Consider the following 19,394-nt stretch of genomic DNA (forward strand, 5'->3'; position numbering starts at 1 on the left):
ACATTCACCAAAATCATTCTGGCTGATCTAAAAGCTCATCTCTTTAAGATGCAGGACTGAATTACAAAATGGTTTGTTATTGACAGCATTTCCTCAGCATACAGAGGGAAAACAGGGCTTCACTCCACAAGGAAACAATTTGTGGCTGTTTATACAAACTCTGAGGATAACCTCACGCAAGCCACCAGCAGTTTCCATATCAGGATGAATTGTGTATTGTGAATCTGTTGTTCTCATTCAGAAATGTGACAGTTTTTCTGAGAAAAATTGGCTTCCTGAAGCATAGTCCGAGAAAAGCACTTTCTGCAGTTTATTTTGAATACTTCTCCAAAGCATATCGGGGCAAAGTTCTCTTATTCCAAAATCCTTTCTGAAGGGGTAAGTACTTGGACTTTTGCAATGCATTTGTTATGTAGCTTTAAAGAGTTGGACTTAGTCAAACGTTTATGATATTCTCTGTGTGTTACTGTATGAATAAAACAGGGTGCCCCATCAGTTATTCATTAAAAACAATTAGAAACTATTCTGCTTCACGGTCAATGACCACACTTGAAGGCTATTATTTCCTCCCTCCCCTTGATAGTGTGAATGGCCATCACCTTTTGGAAAGTATTGGTCAGTTTGAATTAAACTTTGGATGTATAATAAATGCCAACTGAAACACTGCGATCTGAATATGTATCAGATTCTCTGCACAGTTTCCTGTGGAATGTAAATATTCACACAGAGTAGTTGAGCTGAAGACCCCTGCATTTCTTTCATGGAATTCTATTTAATTTTTACAATCTGATTTGAATGAGTAATGGATCATCTGCATTTGTAACATTGCTATTATTTGAGTGTGTAATAGACATTGACTAATAACATTAAACTGAATTTCCATTGGATCCTTTCAACCAGTTCCTCTGTTCCACACAGTCCATCCACTCTGCGACTCTTGGGGCTCAGATGGTTACCCATCTTTATTTCTGAAAGCAGCTCAACACTTCAGTTAAATGTGTCCCTTGCAATATATTCTCTTTGATATAAATCCATGTCCCTCGTGTCTAATAGTTGCTTTTCAGTTCATAGGTGTCTAAGATTCATCAATTCGGAGACATACCTGATTCAAGATGTACCTGAAGCTGACTATAATTCTCTGTGCTGTAATAGTGCTGCTTCATATCATTGACACAACAGTGGGGCAAGCCATTGGGGATGGTGAGTTGTACCTTTATAACTGCTATAAGGATCTAACCAGTTGTTTTTTAAAATAAAATTACCACATTGAAGAATATGCAACACTTTTAGATTATTTTTAAACCATCTGAATATGTTATGACATATCTCTGGAGTAGACAAGATCTGAACTCAGGCTCTCTAGCTCAAATATAAGGATTCTACCGCTGCACTACAACAGCCCCTATTCAAACATTGTGAGCTGGATCTGATTGAAATAAGCAGCTTTCTGAGCTGGAGCAAGACACATTACCATTACTCCACAATACTCCATCAGGGCATTACAGAAGCTGTTGCCAGCTGCTTATTGGCTTTATTATAACCCACACGCATTGTCTAATAAGGGAATTGAGAAGGATCAATGTAGAGCTTGCTAAATGAAGTTAAACATCCAATTTGCGCAATCTGTTTAATTTCTATTCTGTCTCCTTAAAAGGCATCTTCAGAGAGACGAGGTGGCATGGAGACAAAGTTTTGACATTCAGAACAAGAATTCTGCAAATTATTAAAGGCAATAATTTAAAAGATTAAGAAATATGAACGAGACTAGGACAATAAGTTCCATTTTTTTCACTCATCTCTCCTCCAAGGAACTGGCAGCTGTTAAGCTATTTCAGTTTCCAGGTCTAAGTGTAGATATTGAACATAGGTATTTGACTGTGGAATGCCTCACAGCATGTCCTTAATCTTCCCTAATCTGATGTCACCACACTTGCTATGTTCCAAAAGGGTAGCGATCATGAGTGGGAACTGTCTACTGTGTAATATGGGATTGTGAATACTTAGGCATACTGAGGATATTTACAGTGTTGCCAAGATGCTGTCATCTAACTCACTCCAGTGGAATGATTGGGATTTGGTCCAGTAGTGTACCATGTAAAAAGCAGGAGAGACCGAGTTAACATTTCACAGTAAAATGGCATAAATGACTCAGTTCTGCTAAACCTTCAGTATTTGTGCTTGTATTTCAGATGTTGCCAAACAGTATGGTCAGATCGGAGGAAGTGTCACACTCACCTGTGACAACACAGATAATGGAGCAGTTGAATGGAAGCTGAATGATTCAAAAATCATTCAGACCAGAAATGTGGAACTAACAAGAACAAAACTCATTCTCTTCAACATCAATGTGTCGCAAGAAGGGCAATACAGATGTCACAATCCAGAGTCAGGCAAAATTTACAGAACAATCTCATTGATGTTAGGATGTAAGTTTAAAGCTAGTTTCATGAAGCTTTTTGTCATTCAATGTTATTCCTTGACAGAGTTTCTCAGATTGTTGAAATCTCAGCAAATCCACACACACTGAGGTTTAATGGTCACTTTCACCACCTCCAGGAAACACCATCCACACAAGGGTGTCATAGTGGCTCGGCAGTTAGCACTCCTGCCTCACGGGAACCGGGTTCAATTCCCACCTCAGGTGACTGTCAGTTTGGAGTTTGCATATATTCCCTGCATCTGTATGGGTTTTCTCTAGTTGCTCTGGTTTTCTTCCACAGTCTAAAGATGTGCAAGTTAGGTGGATTGGCCATGGGAAATTGACCAAAGTGTCCAGGGATGTGCAGGCTAGGTGGATTAGCCATGGGAAATGCAAGGTTACAGGGATAGGGTAGGGCAGTGGGTCTGGGTGGGATGCTCTTTGGATAGTCAGTGTGGTCTTGATGGACCAAATGGCCTGCTTCCACACTGTAGGGATTCTACGATTGGGTCCTTGATTTGCACCCATCTCATTTACATCCATCAGAATTGTACCTACTTAACTTACATCTTCCTCAGCTTATACACTCACAGTTTACACCTACCTGATTCTCACAAGCCAAATTTTCTCACTCATGCTTTGCATTTGTCCAATTTACATCCACAACTTACATACTCACACATTATACCAGCCAAATTTACAGCAACCTATTTGACATACTCACAATTTGTAACTGCTCAATTTTCAGCAGCTCAGTTTACAAGTGCATGATTTAAACCCACCCCAATTTACGCCCTCATGTTTTATACACTTTCCCAAGGTACACTCACAAAATTTATAACTAAGGCATGAAATTCCATCACACAGCCGTATCAACAACCTTTGTTGAACTGATACCAGTTAAAGGGATTGGAACACAGCCAAGCATTCATAATAGGATTCCAGTGCCAGCTATGCCAACAAAGCTGCTAGAATGGAATAGATTACTTTTGAAGCAATGGAAACATTTGTCACCCAAATGTTGAAACACTAAAGCCTGCTCTTAAACCTTTTTTCATTTGTGAAATGTTGGCACTGCCAAGCTAGCATTTATTCCTCATCCCTAATTGTTCAAAGGGCAGATAAGAATCAACCACATTGTTTTGGGTCTGGAGTCATACATAGACCAGACCAGGTAAGGATAGTAGATTTCTTTCCTGAGGGGTATTAGTGAACCAGATCTTTTAAATGACAATTGGCAGTCGTTACTTGGTTAACATTAAATAAATATTTTAATTCCAGATTTCATTTTTACAGATCATTCTGCTATGACACGAGTTTTGTTAACATGAATTCATTATAACGTGATTGACGAATTGGGGCACTGTTTCTAAAGTGCAAACTTTTAAAACACAATTACATCACCAATACTGTTAAAAATCACACAACACTGGGTTATAGTCCAATAGGTTTATTTGGAAGTACTGGCTTTCAGACCACTGCTCCCTCATTAGGTAGCTGTAGAGCAGGATCATAAGACCCAGAATTTATAGTAAAAGATAACGTGTCATGCATGCAACTGATATGATATATTGAACAAACCTAGATTGTTGTTAAGTCTTTCAGCTTTTAGAATGAGTTGCAGATTTCTGTTCATTAAGGTGTAAATCCCAGAACTTCGTTCAAGTCACATTCTCAAGATAGCTTAAGGTTTTATAAAAAATGGTGACATCTCAGCTCAAACATTACATTAAAGGTGTGAGGTTAGAGTCTGTCTGTATCCCAATCTTGAGTCAGACCCTTCTATTTTCAAAGTAGCAATGTATAAAATGTTACATGGATTGACTGCCTGCATTCAATCTAGGTTTGTTCAATAAATCATATCAGTCACATGCATGACACTATGATATTTTGCTATAAATTCTGTGTCTTATGATCCTGCTCCACAGCTACCCGATGAAGGAGCATCCCTGCAAAAGCTAGTGCTTCCAAATAAACCTGTTGGACTATAATCTGGTGTTGTGTGATTTTTAACTTTGTCCACCCCAATCCAATACTGGCATCTCCACATCATGATCACCAACTCTTTAAGCACTGTTTCAAAAGCGCGATTTTTCTTTAACACCGGTTTGCACAAGAAAGCAACCATCACGTGATAGAAGAACTATCTGTGATTAAATGTAAAGTTCATTGTCTGTCATGGTGGGATTTGAACCCATATCACCAGAGCAATAAGCCTGGGCTGATGGATCACTAGCCTAATGACAATACTATTAGGCTGCTAACTCACCACCAAATAATAGCTGGTTCGAGTACAAGCATTCACAACAGAATCAAGCTGTAGCCCATCACCTTAACATCACAGCCATGTCATTACCTAAAATGACCCACAAGAGGAATCAAACTTTCCACATCCACTTTGTTTTGGCCATTATTCAATATGTGGTTTTGTCAATGCCCTGTGTAACCAAAGCATAACATCTTTATTTTTAAGAATAGCACCACACCACACAATGTGATTTCACCTGCATTCCCAGCTTTGATTCTACAAGCTAGTCAGTGACTGAGTGAGTTACCTAATATGGATAATTGAGGCATGTAAAAACTAATGACCTGTCATTCAATGCATGTGGACAATAGACTGTCAATCTTAATAACTGTGTGATATGAATATACTTGCATTGCTTAATTAGAATCAAGAAGTTATGACTTTGTTAGTTGCACAGGGAGCTTCATTCTTTATCTGGCAGTCTGGAAGTATGTTATACTGATACAACATCTCTTGTCTGAATAATCAGATGTTTAGTTATGGTAATACACATTAATGAGGACCATCCTCAACTAACTTGTGTGGCTAGCTTAGTACCACTGGCTGGGTCACTGATTTGCCATGCAGAGTGGGGTGTTTAATTCCCGTAAAGACTATCTTCTCAACCTTAGCTGAGGTGTGATAGCCCTTGCATAAACTCCCCACCAGCCATCCATCTCTCTAATGAAAGAGCAGCCAATTATCCCCCGAGACTGTAGTGACTTTCACTGTCTGTGCAGGAACTGATGGCATTCAGTCCAACACTGGTTTTACATGTTGGAGAAATTTATCCCTTCAGACAGCAATTACTGTTGCCTATTCCTGTGGCCTTCCTCTCTGGAGAGTTTGTTGAAAATAACCTCCTTTCCCCTCCACACTTCACCCCTTTCTCCTCCCCACTGCTTCCATGTTACCATTTGTGATTTAATAAATTCAGGGAAGAGAAACTGAAGTCACTGCTACTCCATATTTTTAGTGATGCAATTTCTCATTATCATTTCCGAATTGCAGATCCACCCGGAAAGCCTCAGGTCACCTGTCAGTCAGTGAGATATCCTCTGAATGTGGTCTGCTTGTGGAAACTGGAAAACCAAACCTACCTTCCCACACGGATCAATGCCTCATACAGGTATGAGAATCCCAGTGTCTGTTTCCTCTGGAAGGGGAGTTAATATTGTGGGAACATTAAATCTGTTTTGTCACTAATCCAGGGGAGAGAGATTCAGGAGGAGCACAGAAGCTTTGGGAGCGTAGACACTTTGTCACAGGGAGATCATGTCTTTTTTGAAGGGGTAAGGGTTGGAAATCTCAAAGGAGAAGAGGAAGAATAAATGTTTGGCCTCGAGTTAAAATAAAGCCAATCAGACATTTAAACTAAGATGTTATATGGGACTACCCAATAGCACAGTCAGAACAGACTCAGAGAACTGTGGTCGACTCCATTAATCATCCCACAAAGCCATAGGAAAGGTGTAGATACAGTGAAGAATAACATGAGCACTCTCAAATGTGCAGAGCGCCAACTATGAGGAATGACCAAACTTTACATCTGGAAAGTAAGTCAGTGATGGGAGGAAGAGGCTAGTCAGCTTGGTTGCTGAAGACGTAAACACATGAATTAGCATAAAAGTAAAGGTAAAGGTAAAGGTCAAATCGCCATAGTCTTACCAGACCATAGGGCTGTTCTCTCATTAGAGAGAGAGAGAGAGACAAGTGGTGGTGGCTTAACCTCAGGGTCACCATGACTCAGGAGAGGGGAGAGGTTGAGAAGCACAGTCCCTCATGCTAACACACAAATTAGCTTAACATCAAGAGAACAGGATTCAATTCCCATTCCAGCTTAGTCAGACCCCAAGCCTGCCCCTTTCTCAGCCAAAAGAGTCACCAAGGGTTGTCTTTCAGGCAGTAAATCAATGAAGTGTGTTTGGAGGAAAGGATGCACTGAGTATATAATATGGTATAATAATATATTGTCTAAGGAAATGAATGCTGAATATTTGTTGTAAACTACATAGAGGACAGATACTTAGATGAAAGTAAATATGAACAGTTTTCAGAAAGAATATTTTACTAAAAGACTGCTAAGTGTTTGGAATAAGATGTGAAGCGGAGGTGACAGCATTGGACTAGATATTGAAGTGAGTTAGGATTAGGATTAGGGTTGAGGTTAGGGTTACAGTTGGGATACAGGAAGAAATCCTGATTTCAGATAAACACTGGATGGGTCCCTTCTCTCTTGCTTCACCAGGATCCAATATTTTATCAGAACATTTCATCGTGCCATTGATCGTGACACGCTCAAAATCCTGGAATGAGCTGTGAACTCACAACCTTTGCGTTTCAGAAAGATGACTCCTACTGACTGATAGAGTTCAAGTGATTGTGGAATGCAGAACCAAGAAAACAGCAATAAAGCAATTTTATCTGTCAAGGATTTTATGAGAAATTCTCACACAAACAATAATGTTTCTGTATTTTAAAGATATGGAGTTGAAGATGTCAAGCAGTGTTCAACTGCAGAGGAATTGCAAGGCACCTGCACAATCGAAGGCATCCAACTCTTCTCAAAGACTTCCTACACAGTGAAGGTGACAGCAACGAACCCTCTAGGATCCAGATCGACTATTACACAATTTATTGTGGAGAAGATAAGTAAGTGAGATGATTTGCCTTTTTCAGAGTCAGACATGTGTATTTGTCTCGATCTATGTCTTCAGTTATACCACAACCTATGACCTATCTCGCAACCTTTGGTCTATGTCTGGAAATGAGCTGCGTAACCCTGATAATCAATACTTTGCATGTTAAGTAAATGAGTTGTTATTTGTAACCCAATGTGTTGAGCTAACAGATAAGGGCGACACGGTGGCACAGTGGTTAGCACTGCTGCCTCACAGTGCCAGAGACCTCGATTCATTTCCCACCTCAGGCAACTGTCTGTGTGGAGTTTGCACATTCTCACCGTGTCTGTGTGGTTTTTCTTAGGGTGCTCCGGTTTCCTCCCACAGTCCAAAAATGTGCAGGTTAGGTGAATTGGCCATGCTAAATTGCCCGAAGTGTTAGATGTAGGGGAATGGGTCTGGGTTGCTCTTCAGAGGGTCGGTGTGGACTTGTTGGGCCGAAGGGCCTGTTTCCACACTGTAAGTAAGCTAATCTAATCTAACCGAGTCAGAGAAAATTCATTAAAGTATCGTTCCTCATGAATTCGAAATGTATGGTTTTGGAGTGGGATTCTAATTGTCTCTTTTAACCACAGTCAAGCCAGATCCACCGACAGAAGTCAACATTTCTCCAATACCCAACCAACCAAAGAAATTATTGTTGCAATGGAAGCCGCCTGTCACGTGGCCTGATCCCAATCTGTTTTTGTTGAAGTACAGAATAATGTACTGGCCCAAGGGATCAACCAGATATCAGATGGTAAGGACAACTTCTCTGGTTATTGGTTGAAGGGATAAATCATTACACCAGAACTGAAAGTTTCTCGTGATCAGGAAAGTTTGTATAGGTTGAGGGTCTGTTTCCATGCTGTACATCTCTATGACTCTATAAGAGAAGACTAAGGAGTGTCCTAATGGAGTGATTAAAATGATACAAGGACAAGACAATGAGATATTTCAGTTATGAGGAATTCCAAATGAGTGATCTGAAATATGAAATGATCACTGATAGACTCTTATAAACATGAATACTTCTATCATCTTTCCCTTATGTCCATAAGCAGAGTGTTTTAATTTTAAAAAAAAAGCTCTACTCAGTTTCCTAAACACCTTCATTTGTGAAATGACTGATGGCAACCAATCATGAGTATTAATTATTCGCATTCAAACTTGTGGTGTCTTTGCAACTCCAGACACAAATGAGAGAAACAAGAAATAAAAGTGTTTTGCAATGAAGAATATTAAAACTACTCTGTCGACTTTTGTACACATAACAGTTAAGAAAACATTTGAGGGAGTGAACCTTCAGACTTGCCCACGCTAGTGTAGCTGGAGTGTCAGAATTCCTTTAAGGTTGGAGGTGATGAAGCAAATTGGTGTCATTGAATAGGGACTCAGTCTGCTATGCAGAAAATATTGTGGCAACGTGGGAATGCCTCCATCTCTGTAGCAGATTTGTCCATGGTTCAAATCCCACCTTCAACAGAAACATGTCAGACCATACCTGAACTGACTATTTAAAAGAAATACAAGGAACCTCCTGAAAATCAGGCTTTGGAAAAGATTAAGCCTGAGCCAAGCTTAGCTATCAAGCCTGAATCCTTCTTCCTGTTGAAGGTATTGTTGCAAACTTGCTTGGATGTTAAAAGTAAATGGAGGTAAGGGCTTGGAAATGTGCAATTAAAGCTCTTCGAAGATCAGAGGTGTTTTGGTCATATAACATCCATGGATGAGTCAGTTAGATCAATGAGGAGAAAGAGGGAGAAAGAGAGCTTCTTCAAGAAAGGCATCCTTGTAAGAGGATTCGCAGTAGGTTGAAATCTTTGAGGAGAAAGGGGGAGAAAGAGAGCTTCTTCAAGGAAGGCATCCTTGTAAGAGGATTCGCAGTAGGTTGAAATCTTTGAGGAGAAAGAGGGAGAAAGAGAGCTTCTTCAAGGAAGGCATCCTTGTAAGAAGGGCTAATGCCCGAAACGTCGACTCTCCTGTTCCCTAGATGCTGCCTGACCTGCTGCGCTTTTCCAGCAACACATTTCCACCCCAGTTAGATCAATGAGCAAGTAACTATGTCTCTGGTTAAAATCTTGTCCTCGCTTTATGAATTCATGGAGGCTTATAGTGCCTCTTCAGTCATAATTAATATCAATTAGGTCTCTTCGTTATCAATCCCAATCTAGAGTCAGAGGTCTGTAGCTTGCTTTTGTCTTGTGCTTTGCAATTGGTCTGCACAATGGTAGATGTGTAGTCCCATCAACCAATTAGGAAGCAAACTCCCAGATGATTGACCTACAGGTCTTGCGATCAGCAAATGCAGAACTCCATTTGGTCCTGATATTGGGATCCCAAAGCCAGTGGGAAAGTCGAGCACGTGCGAAGTTGCCAAGAGCCAACATATACTATTGGCTAGGAGAAAATGAGGACTGCAGATGCTGGAGATCAGAGCTGAAAAATGTGTTGCTGGAAAAGCACAGCAGGTCAGGCAGCATCCAAGGAACAGGAGAATCGACGTTTCGGGCATATGCCCACCAAAGAACTTTTATCATAGTTAAGAAATAACAGTTTGAAGAATGAGTTATTTGGCCAATAAACATTTGCTCCAGTCCATGATCTACCTGTTCGTGCTTTCAAGTGAAACCCCTACATTTAAGAATAAGTTCTACTTACGAGGTAGTACAGACTAGATAACTTTGTGTTATCCAAGGAACTGCATGTTAATAGGGACTGTTTTGTCATGGATAGACTATGTGCCAAAGATAACACTGGCAATACACAAATGCTGTTTTTCCCTCACCAATTGAAAATATTATTCTCTTCATTCCTGTATCAGAGTGCTGTAACACAACCGGACTCATACCATCCTCCTGTTTGTAAAGATATTATTGCAAATGTGAATGAAATTTGTTTCCATCAGAGTTTCTTTAAAGTTAGGAAAAAGACTGTTCCAAGCAATTTGCATTGGTCATAGCCTCTTACTGAGTGATCTCTGTCAGACAACAGGTTGAATTAGACATTTTGTTGGGAGTATGTGCTTTTACTCAGAGGTATCAGTAGCTCAAAGACATAGACTAAGAAATAAACTGCACCAAATCTACTTATCCAATTCGCTACTGCCCTCCCAAATGAATTCATCAAAACCCAGTGAAAAACCTGCAGCCAGTTTGGGAATTATTAAATTGGAAATGTGTTTGGTTCTGACTGTCCACTCTATCTCCATATCAGAATTCAGAAATTGATCTGTGTTGTGAAGCTGCAATGTGATCTGAGTGCCTTGGTGTTATCTGTTATCCATTAACTTGACCTGGATAATCCAAGGAGTGACAATTATAGTTGGATTGCCATTCCACACTCATTTTCCAAATTATTAATGAGCTCCATGTTTCTAGCCAGGAATTCTGATTCTGGCTCCTTTGGAAGTGCAGAGTGTAGTTGAAATGAGCAGTAGTACAAAATAGTTGGGTAAGGGAAGTCAAACTAAACCTCTTTCTCTGCAGTCAATGGGCCATTTTCTGAGATTTGAATATCCAGCAACACAGCCAGACACTTAGAGAGCTGCAGTGAAGGAGTAGATTTGTAAAACTAAACATGGAGTCAGAGTGCCAATTGGTTAAGTTGTTAGGGTGCCAGAAGGATAGGATGCCAGCAATGCAGTGTGCTAGGGTGTAAGGTGCAATGGTGCCAAGTGTCAGGGTGCCAGATGGATAGGGTGCCAGGAAAATAGTATACCAGGTATGTAAGTTGCAAGGATGCCAGAAAAAAAGATGTCAGGTGGGTTGGGTGCCAGGTGAATAATGGAATGCTTAATGTAGGTTGGGTTGGTAGTGTGCCAGTAGCGTGATAGGTTGGGGGAGGGGAGTGGTGGGTGGGCTGATGGAGCGTCATGGGTGGAGGTTTGCGGGAGTGTCACTTCCTCAGCATCCAGGCCAGGTGAGCAAAAGAAGTGTAAGATCTGGAATGATGATTGTGTGTGTGTGTGTGTGCGGGGGATGGGGGGAAGGTGATGGAAGCTGGAGGGGCTGGAGGAATTTGTTTTGGGTTGGTCACTATGGAGGACGAGTGGTTATCAGGAGCCTGGCAGTGTAAAGGGTTGGGGCAGGTGTAATTTGACGTCAGCGTAATAGGTGTCAAGGAGTTAACCCAAGTTTTGAATTCTGTAACCATTTCTGGGTAAAAAGTATTAACTTAACAGGAGTGGACCTTCTGAAAAATCAACTTCAACTTCGGAGAATTCAGTAGGTTGTGCTGCTGTTCAGGTTAATTGTCTGAAATTAAGGGTTTTGTTTTTGGAGGTTTACAGATGCAGGGGAATGGTCCTCCAGAAACTTCATTTTCCTGGGTATCTCCCATTCTACAGGATCCCAAAGTATGGTGTGCTCCAATGACTACCTGGCCATTCGAATATCTGGGCCATTATCCTCAGTTGTTATGTTGCCTTTAGTCTTTGATGACTTGGCTCCTCCATTCTTTTCCAACCCACAGATCGAGATCAATGATCAAACCAGCTATATCCTGAGTGGCCTGCGATCCAGAGCTGTATACTTTGTAAAAGTTGCAGCAAAGGATTTTGTTGACAATGGCATGTTCAGCGATTGGAGTCCGACTGTTTCTGCACGCCTGTGGTCAAACTGAGGGATGAAACTGTCTGTGCACTGATGCCTCTGAAGTTAAAATTGACAACAAACGTGATAATTCTCATGAACTTCCATCAAAAGAGCAGAACAAGAGATAAAACACCTCACTGAAATAGAATTAAACACTGCACATAGCCCTCATGCTTTTTATGATGCATTTTTTCATGGCAAATCTTTTCCTAAATTGTGTAAAATATATAATCTGTTATTTTTGATGCAATTGTTCAGTGGTTATGTTACTGGATCAGTGACCAGAGGTTTAGACTAATACTTGGAAGCATAAATTCAAAGCATAGATGCTGGAAAATTTAAATTTAGTAAGTGAGTAAATCTGGAATAAAAAGCTTGCATCAATAATGACAACTGTGAGATTACCAGATTATTTTAAAAACCTGTCTGATTCACTATTAACCTTCAGCGAAGGAAATCTGTGGTCCTTTCACAGTCTAACTTACACACGAGGCGAAAGTGAGAACTGCAGATTCAAGAGTGTGGTGCTGGAAAAGCACAGCAGGTCAGGCAGCATCTGAAGAGCAGGGAAATGGATGCTTCGGGCATAAGCCCTTCATCAGGGGTTGACACATGACTCCAGATCTAAGGCAATGTGGTTGCCTCTTAGCTGCTCTCTGAAGTAGCAGAGCAAGCTATTTATCTGTATCAATCCACTACATCAATGTTGTGTAACTTTAAATCAAGTAGATTCCAAGACGTTGATCTATGTGCTAGAAGTGATACAAAGACCAGTTGACACTGCATTGTCCTCCTCATGAAGATCTGGGAATCTGTGCCAAAATTGATGGTGTTGTCCCACAGACAAGTGAAGTGACACTCTGACAAAATCATACTAGCCAAAACATATCTTTCAGCCAATATCCCAGTCTCTTCAGTCAGCATGCCTGGAAATGTCTCATTCCACCTACAGGACCAACTCACCAGCTGTGCCCATAAGACCATGAGAAATGGGAACAGGAGTAGGCTGTTTGGCCCCTCGAGCTTGCTCCATGATTCAATAGGATTATGGATGATCCGACATTCCTACCTTTTCCTCATAACTGTTGATTCCCTTACTGATCAATAATCTATCTATCTTAGCCTTAAATATACACAAGGACTCTGCCCCCCACAGCTCTCTGTGACAAGGAGTTCCAAAGACTCACAACCCTCTGAGAGAAGAAATTCCTCCTCATCTCAGTCTGAAAGTGATGGCTCTGTATTCTGAGACTATACCCTCTGGTCCTAGACTTTTCCATGAGGGGAAACATCCTCTTAGCATTTACCCTGGCAAGCCACTTAAGAATCCTGTATGTTTCAACCAGATCACCTCTCAGTTTCACTTCCAAACTCCAATGAGTAGAGTCCCAATCTGTTTAGCGTTTGCTCATAAGACAATCTCTCCATACGCAGGAGCAGATCATCCTAGCAAACCTTTTCGGAACTGTCTGGAATGAATTAATATCTTTCCTTTGATAAGGGGATCAAAACTGCTCATAGTATTCCAGATGTAGTCTCACAGTTGCAGTAAGACTTCTCTATCCTTATACTCCAACCCCCTTGAAATAAGGGCCAATGTTCCATTATACATCTTCATTACCTGCTCTTCCAATGTGCTCGCTTTCTGTGTTTCATGTACAAGTCCCTTTGTGTTGCAGCTTTCTGCAGTTTCTCTCCATTTAAACAATATCCTGTTTTTTTTTGTTCTCCCTTCCAAAATGAACAACTTCATGTTTTCCCCACATTATACTGCAATTCCATGCTTATACGTTTTGCTCACGCAACCTATCAATTTCTCTCTATAAGTTCTTTGTACCCATCTCACAAATTGCCCTTCCACCTAAATTTGGGCCACCTGCAAATTTGCCTACAATACATTGGCTTCCTGTCTCCAAGGCATTAATATCTATTGTAAACAGCCATGGTCATGGCAGAATAATGATATACAAATTGGAAGCAGTGATATGAGGAAGTCATTCAACAATGACCATGTAGTACAAGAAATGATGGGCAAAGAAACCTAACCCTAACCCACCTCTCTTAGATGATCAATCAGTATGACTTAATGTTGAACATGGAAGAGGCATTAAGGGTAACAAGGGACAAAGTAAACTGTGGGCAGGGGACTCCAATGTCAATCACCAAGAGTGGCTTAATGACATTGCTGGTTGTGCTTGCCAAAAGAAATGGACTGGATCTGTTTCAGATAGTGAGAAAGCTCACATGAGGGAAAGGTTACTTCATCTTGTCCTCATCAACCTCCCCATCTAAGTACTAGTAGGAGCAACTGCTGTGAAGTCCTCATGGAGTCCGTGTGAATACCTTACATTGTGTTGTATGACAGTACAACCATACTGTTTGCCTTCTTAATTACTTGTTGTTCCTGTATGTTAACTATCTGTGATGCATGTGTAAGAATCCCTCTGAATATCAACATCTCTCTGTCTCCCAAATATTAAAAACTACTTTGCTCCTGTATGCATATGACCAAATTGGTTAATTTCACATTATTCAATCTCTCACATTCTTGCCTTGTTCAATAATTGGTCTATAATACTTGGCAGCCTGTACCTTCCCACTAAGCTTCTTATTGTTCACAAGCTTGGATACATTATACCTAGTCCCTTCATCTAAGCTAATAACATTGATAAGTTGCTGAGGTCCAATCACTGATCTTTATAACACTACTTTAGTTACAACCTGACAACCTTAAACACGCCTCAACTTTCTATCCATTAACTAATCCTTAACCTGCCTGAAGATATTCCTCTCAAATCCATGAGCTCTAATATTGTGTACCTTTTCCTGTGGCTCCTTGGTGAATGTCCTCTGAAAATTATGTTAATTTTATATTATTTTATGTTTCCTTGAAGTAAGAAAATTGAGGGATGATCTGATTGAGATGTAAAGAAATTTATTCAAATAAATATGAAGAATCGATTTCCCACTGGCAGTGAAATCCAGGCGGTGGAGTAGGTGGAGAAGGGGAGAATTATAAATTAAAGTTGGGGGAGACATATAGTATATGTATAAATGTAAATATGAATATACATGTAAGTGTACGCATCAATTTATCTATTTGGTGACGGTATGCAGTACGGTTCTTTGTAAACATCAAGTAACAAAGCAGGTGAACTATCTTTATATAGTGGTATTATTCTAGTGGGACTAGTTTGGTTTGGGAACATGGTCAGCATGGAATAGTTGGACCGAAGGGTCTGCCTCCACATGGTATCAATCTATGACTCTAAAAAGGAAGTATGTTTTTCTCACAATTTTGGCGAAAGTAGAAGTCTGCATTACTTTGTCCATTTTACGATGTTGTGGATGCTCGAGTCAACTGGAGCTTGCAAAGTGGATTTGTTGGTTGACATTATCGAGGTGGATGGGACCAAGGGGAGTGAGTAGTGTTAGAGATCAGCCATGATCCATTTGAAGGACTGAGTAATCTGGTGGGACCGAATGGTCTTCGCTTGTCCGAAATTGGACACTTGACACTCTGTGGTCAACTCTTTGCTTCAAAATTATACTCAAAACTGGGTTGGTTTTCAGAAGTGCTGAAACTATTTACACATTTTTGAATGTAAAAAATTTACAAACAACCACAACTGAGCAGAGTTTCAAAGTGTCATTCTTTCAAAGAAAGATTTCTGCACTGAGAAACATCCTTGATATACTTAAGAATAGCACTTACACAATTTGAATAATACACCATAAAATACATTCTGCCAAAAAATGTTAAACACTTTTAGCCACTGTAAGCCATTGTAATGCTCTTATGAGCAATCCAATTTTAAATATCTGAAAATTATCTTTAAAAGTTATACAGTATTTATGAGTAACCGTGGTGTAGTATCTTGTTACCTGTAATATCAAACAGTGGTTAATTGAATCAGAACGTGGCCAACTTTGAAGTGGAATCAATCACTTGAGTGCCTTTTGTTTAAATCATAGAATCCCAACAGTGTGGATGCAAGTCATTCGGCCCATCAAGTCCACACTGACCCGTCAAAGATCATCATAGGTGAGCACTTTGGGGATAGTGACCATAATTCGGTGATTTTTACTCTCGTGATGGAGAGGGATAAGTGTGTACTACAGGGCAAGAGTTATAGCTGGGGTCAGGGAAATTATGATGCGGTGAGGCATGACTTAGGATGTGTGGCTTGGAAAAGTAGACTCCAAGGCAAGAGTGTAAATGATATGTGGAGCTTGTTCAAGGAGCAACTATTGAGTGTCCTTGATAATTATGTACCTGTCAGGCAGGGAGGAAAGGGTCGTGCGAGGGAGCCGTGGTTTAATAAGGAATTGGAATCCCTTGTTAAATGGAAGAGGGCGGCCTATCTCAAGATGAGACGTGAAGGTTCAATTGGGGCGATTGAGAGTTATAGGGTAGCCAGGAAGGACCTGAAGAGAGAGCTAAGAGCAGCAAGGAGGGGACATGAAAGGTCCTTAGTCGGTAGGATTAGGGAAAACCCTAAGGCTTTCTATAGATATGTTAGGAATAAAAGAATGACTAGGGTAGGAATAGGTCCAGTCAAGGATAGTAGTGGGAAGTTGCGTGTGGAGGCGGAAGAGATTGGGGAGACACTGAATGAATACTTTTCTTCAGTATTTACTCAGGAACAGGGCATTGTCGTCGATGTGAATACTGAGTCACAAATAAGTAGAATGGATGGCTTTGAGGTATGTAGAGAAGAGGTGTTGGAAATCCTGGAAAAGGTGAAAATAGATAAGTCCCCTGGGCCTGATGGCATTTATCCTAGGATTCTCTGGGAAGCAAGGGAGGAGATTGCAGAGCCATTGGCCTTGATTTTTATGTCCTCTTTGTCTACAGGAGTAGTGCCAGAAGACTGGAGGATAGCAAATGTGGTTCCCTTGTTCAAAAAGGGGAGTAGGGATAACCCTAGTAACTATAGGCCGGTGAGTCTCACTTCTGTTGTGGGCAAAGTCTTAGAGAGAATTGTAAGGGATAGGATTTATGCACATCTAGATAGGAATAATGTGATCAAGGATAGTCAGCATGGTTTTGTGAAGGGCAGGTCGTGCCTCACCAACCTTATTGAATTCTTTGAAAAGGTGACGAAGGAGGTTGATGAGGGGCAAGCGGTAGATGTGGTATATATGGATTTTAGTAAGGCGTTTGATAAGGTTCCCCATGGTAGGCTACTGCAGAAAATACGGAGATATGGCATTGAGGTGAGTTGGAGGTTTGGATTAGGAATTGGCTGGATGGAAGAAGACAGAGGATAGTAGTTGATGGCAAAGTTTCTTCATGGAGTGCCGTCACTAGCCGTGTTCCGCAAGGATCTGTTTTGGGACCATTGCTGTTTGTCATTTTTATAAATGACCTGGAAGAGGGGTTAGAAGGTTGGGTGAGCAAGTTTGCGGATGATACGAAAGTCGGAGGAGTTGTTGACAGTGAGGAAGGATGTGTCAGGTTACAGCAGGATATAGATAAGCTGCAGAGCTGGGCAGAAAGGTGGCAAATGGAATTCAATGTAGCTAAGTGTGAGGTGATTCACTTTGGGAAGAATAACAAAAAGATGGGGTACTGGGCTAATGGTCAGATACTTGGTAGTGTGGATGAGCAGAGGGATCTTGGTGTCCATGTACACAGATCTCTGAAAGTTGCCACCCAGGTAAATAGTGCGGTGAGGAAGGCATATGGCGTACTGGCTTTTATTGGTAGAGGAATTGAGTTCCGGAGTCCTGAGGTCATGATGCAGTTGTATAAGACTCTGGTGCGGCCGCATCTGGAATATTGTGTGCAGTTTTGGTCGCCATACTATAGGAAGGATGTGGAGGCACTGGAACGGGTGCAGAGGAGGTTTACCAGGATGTTGCCTGGTATGGAAGGAAGATCGTATGAGGAAAGACTGAGACACTTGGGGCTGTTTTCATTAGAGAAAAGAAGGTTTAGGGGTGACTTGATTGAGGTGTACAAGATGATTAGGGGGTTAGATAGGGTTGACAGTGTGAACCTTTTCCCGCGTATGGAGTCGGGTATTACAAGGGGGCATAGCTTTAAATTAAGGGGGGGGTAGATATAGGACTGAAGTTAGGGGTAGGTTCTTCACTCAGCGAGTCGTAAGTTCATGGAATGCCCTGCCAGTAGCAGTGGTGGACTCTCCCTCTTTATGGGCATTTAAGCGGGCATTGGATAGGTATATGGAGGATAGTGGGTTAGTATAGGTTAGGTGGGCTTGGATCGGCGCAACATCGAGGGCCAAAGGGCCTGTACTGCGCTGTATTCTTCTATGTTCTATGTTCTATGTTCTATCCCACCCAGATCCATTCCATCCCTATAATCACACATTTCCCGTGGCTACTCCACATAACCTGCACAGCCTGGACACTATGGACAATTTGGCATGGTCAACCTACCTAACCTGTGCATCTTTGGACTGTGGGATGAAACCAGAGCACCTGGAGGAAATCCACGCAGACATGGGAAAAACATGCAAACTTCATACGGTTACCTGAGGATGGAGTCAAACCCAGGTCTCTGGAGGTGTGATGCAGCAGTGCTAACCACTGAGCAACCATGCTGCTCCCAAATTATTTTGCAAATAATTGCAAGAAAGCAAGGAAATGCTAATTGTGTTTGATATAGTTTGTGATTAAAATTCTGCCAAGGTCTTTTGTAATGTACACATTTTTTTGAAAACAAATAAATAAATCTAAATAAATCTCCTGCCCTGCATCTGGCAGATTCTAGCACATGCTTTCATCTGCTGAATCATAAAATGCTGTTAAATTTATTAACATTGCTGAATGAGTTCATTTTTAAAAATACATTCATGGGATGTGGGTATCACTGCCTGGGCCATCATTTATTATCCACCTCTAATTGCCCTTAAGATGATGATGGTGAGCTGCTTCTTGACCACTGCAGTGCTTGGGATGTTGGGAAGGCGATCCACGAGGTTGATTCAGTGATTTTGAAGGGAGGGTGATGTACTTCCATGTCAGGATACTAAGTTGCTTGAAAGAGAGCTTGCAGATGACAGTGTTCCCATGCGATTTCTGCCCTTATCCTTCTAGATGGTAGAAGGTGCTATTCAAGTATCCTGGATATGTTGCTTTAGTGCATACTGTGGATGGTAGACATTGCTGCTATTGAGTGTCAGTGGGGAAGGGAGTGAATGTTGAAGGTGTTAGATGAGATGCCAACCAAGTAGCTGCTTTATTCTGGATGGTGCCAAGCTCTTCAATGTTGTTGGAGCTGCACCTATCCAGGCAACTGGGGAAGATGCCATCACTCTCTTGACTTGTGCATTGTAGTCAGTGGACAGGCTTTGGAGAGTCAGATGAGTTAGACCTCTGACCTTATGTTGTACTCACAGTACTTAAATGGATAGTCCAGTTCTGTCTTTTCTCAGTAGTAACTTCTGGGATATTAATAATGT

At 41.1% G+C, this 19,394-nt stretch overlaps 1 protein-coding gene across 3 annotated transcripts; it reads left to right on the top strand.

Moving 5' to 3' along the window:
- The first annotated feature begins 204 nt into the window (after positions 1-204).
- LOC122565169 (interleukin-27 subunit beta-like) lies at positions 205-18,699 on the top strand. 3 transcript variants are annotated; one of them, XM_087976166.1, is made up of 8 exons: positions 205-378; positions 1,065-1,200; positions 2,190-2,426; positions 5,718-5,835; positions 7,189-7,358; positions 7,963-8,126; positions 15,937-16,006; positions 18,275-18,699. In XM_087976166.1, exons 2-8 carry the CDS (start codon positions 1,113-1,115, stop codon positions 18,466-18,468), a joined length of 1,041 nt encoding a protein of 346 aa, XP_087832292.1. In that variant the 5' UTR covers positions 205-378; positions 1,065-1,112; the 3' UTR covers positions 18,469-18,699. The 3 variants fall into 3 exon arrangements, with proteins under 3 accessions (XP_087832292.1, XP_087832293.1, XP_043576805.1); XM_087976167.1 differs by having other exon boundaries at positions 1,072-1,200; XM_043720870.2 differs by lacking the exons at positions 15,937-16,006; positions 18,275-18,699 and adding an exon at positions 11,840-12,128 and having other exon boundaries at positions 209-378.
- Positions 18,700-19,394: the final 695 nt, after the last annotated feature.

The sequence above is a fragment of the Chiloscyllium plagiosum genome, unplaced genomic scaffold, assembly GCF_037043375.1.
Source record: "Chiloscyllium plagiosum isolate Xiang-an unplaced genomic scaffold, Cpla_swu_hap1 HiC_scaffold_28, whole genome shotgun sequence".
NCBI classification, from domain to species: Eukaryota; Metazoa; Chordata; class Chondrichthyes; order Orectolobiformes; family Hemiscylliidae; genus Chiloscyllium; species Chiloscyllium plagiosum.

Excerpts from the sequence above, each read along its gene's own strand:
- LOC122565169 (XM_087976166.1), top strand. The coding sequence starts at position 1,113 with ATGTACCTGAAGCTGACTATAATTCTCTGTGCTGTAATAGTGCTGCTT. Across the intron at positions 7,359-7,962 it reads ATTTATTGTGGAGAAGATAA|TCAAGCCAGATCCACCGACA; the intron begins GTAAGTGAGATG and ends TTTTAACCACAG. Across the intron at positions 8,127-15,936 it reads GATCAACCAGATATCAGATG|AATCCCAACAGTGTGGATGC; the intron begins GTAAGGACAACT and ends TTTAAATCATAG.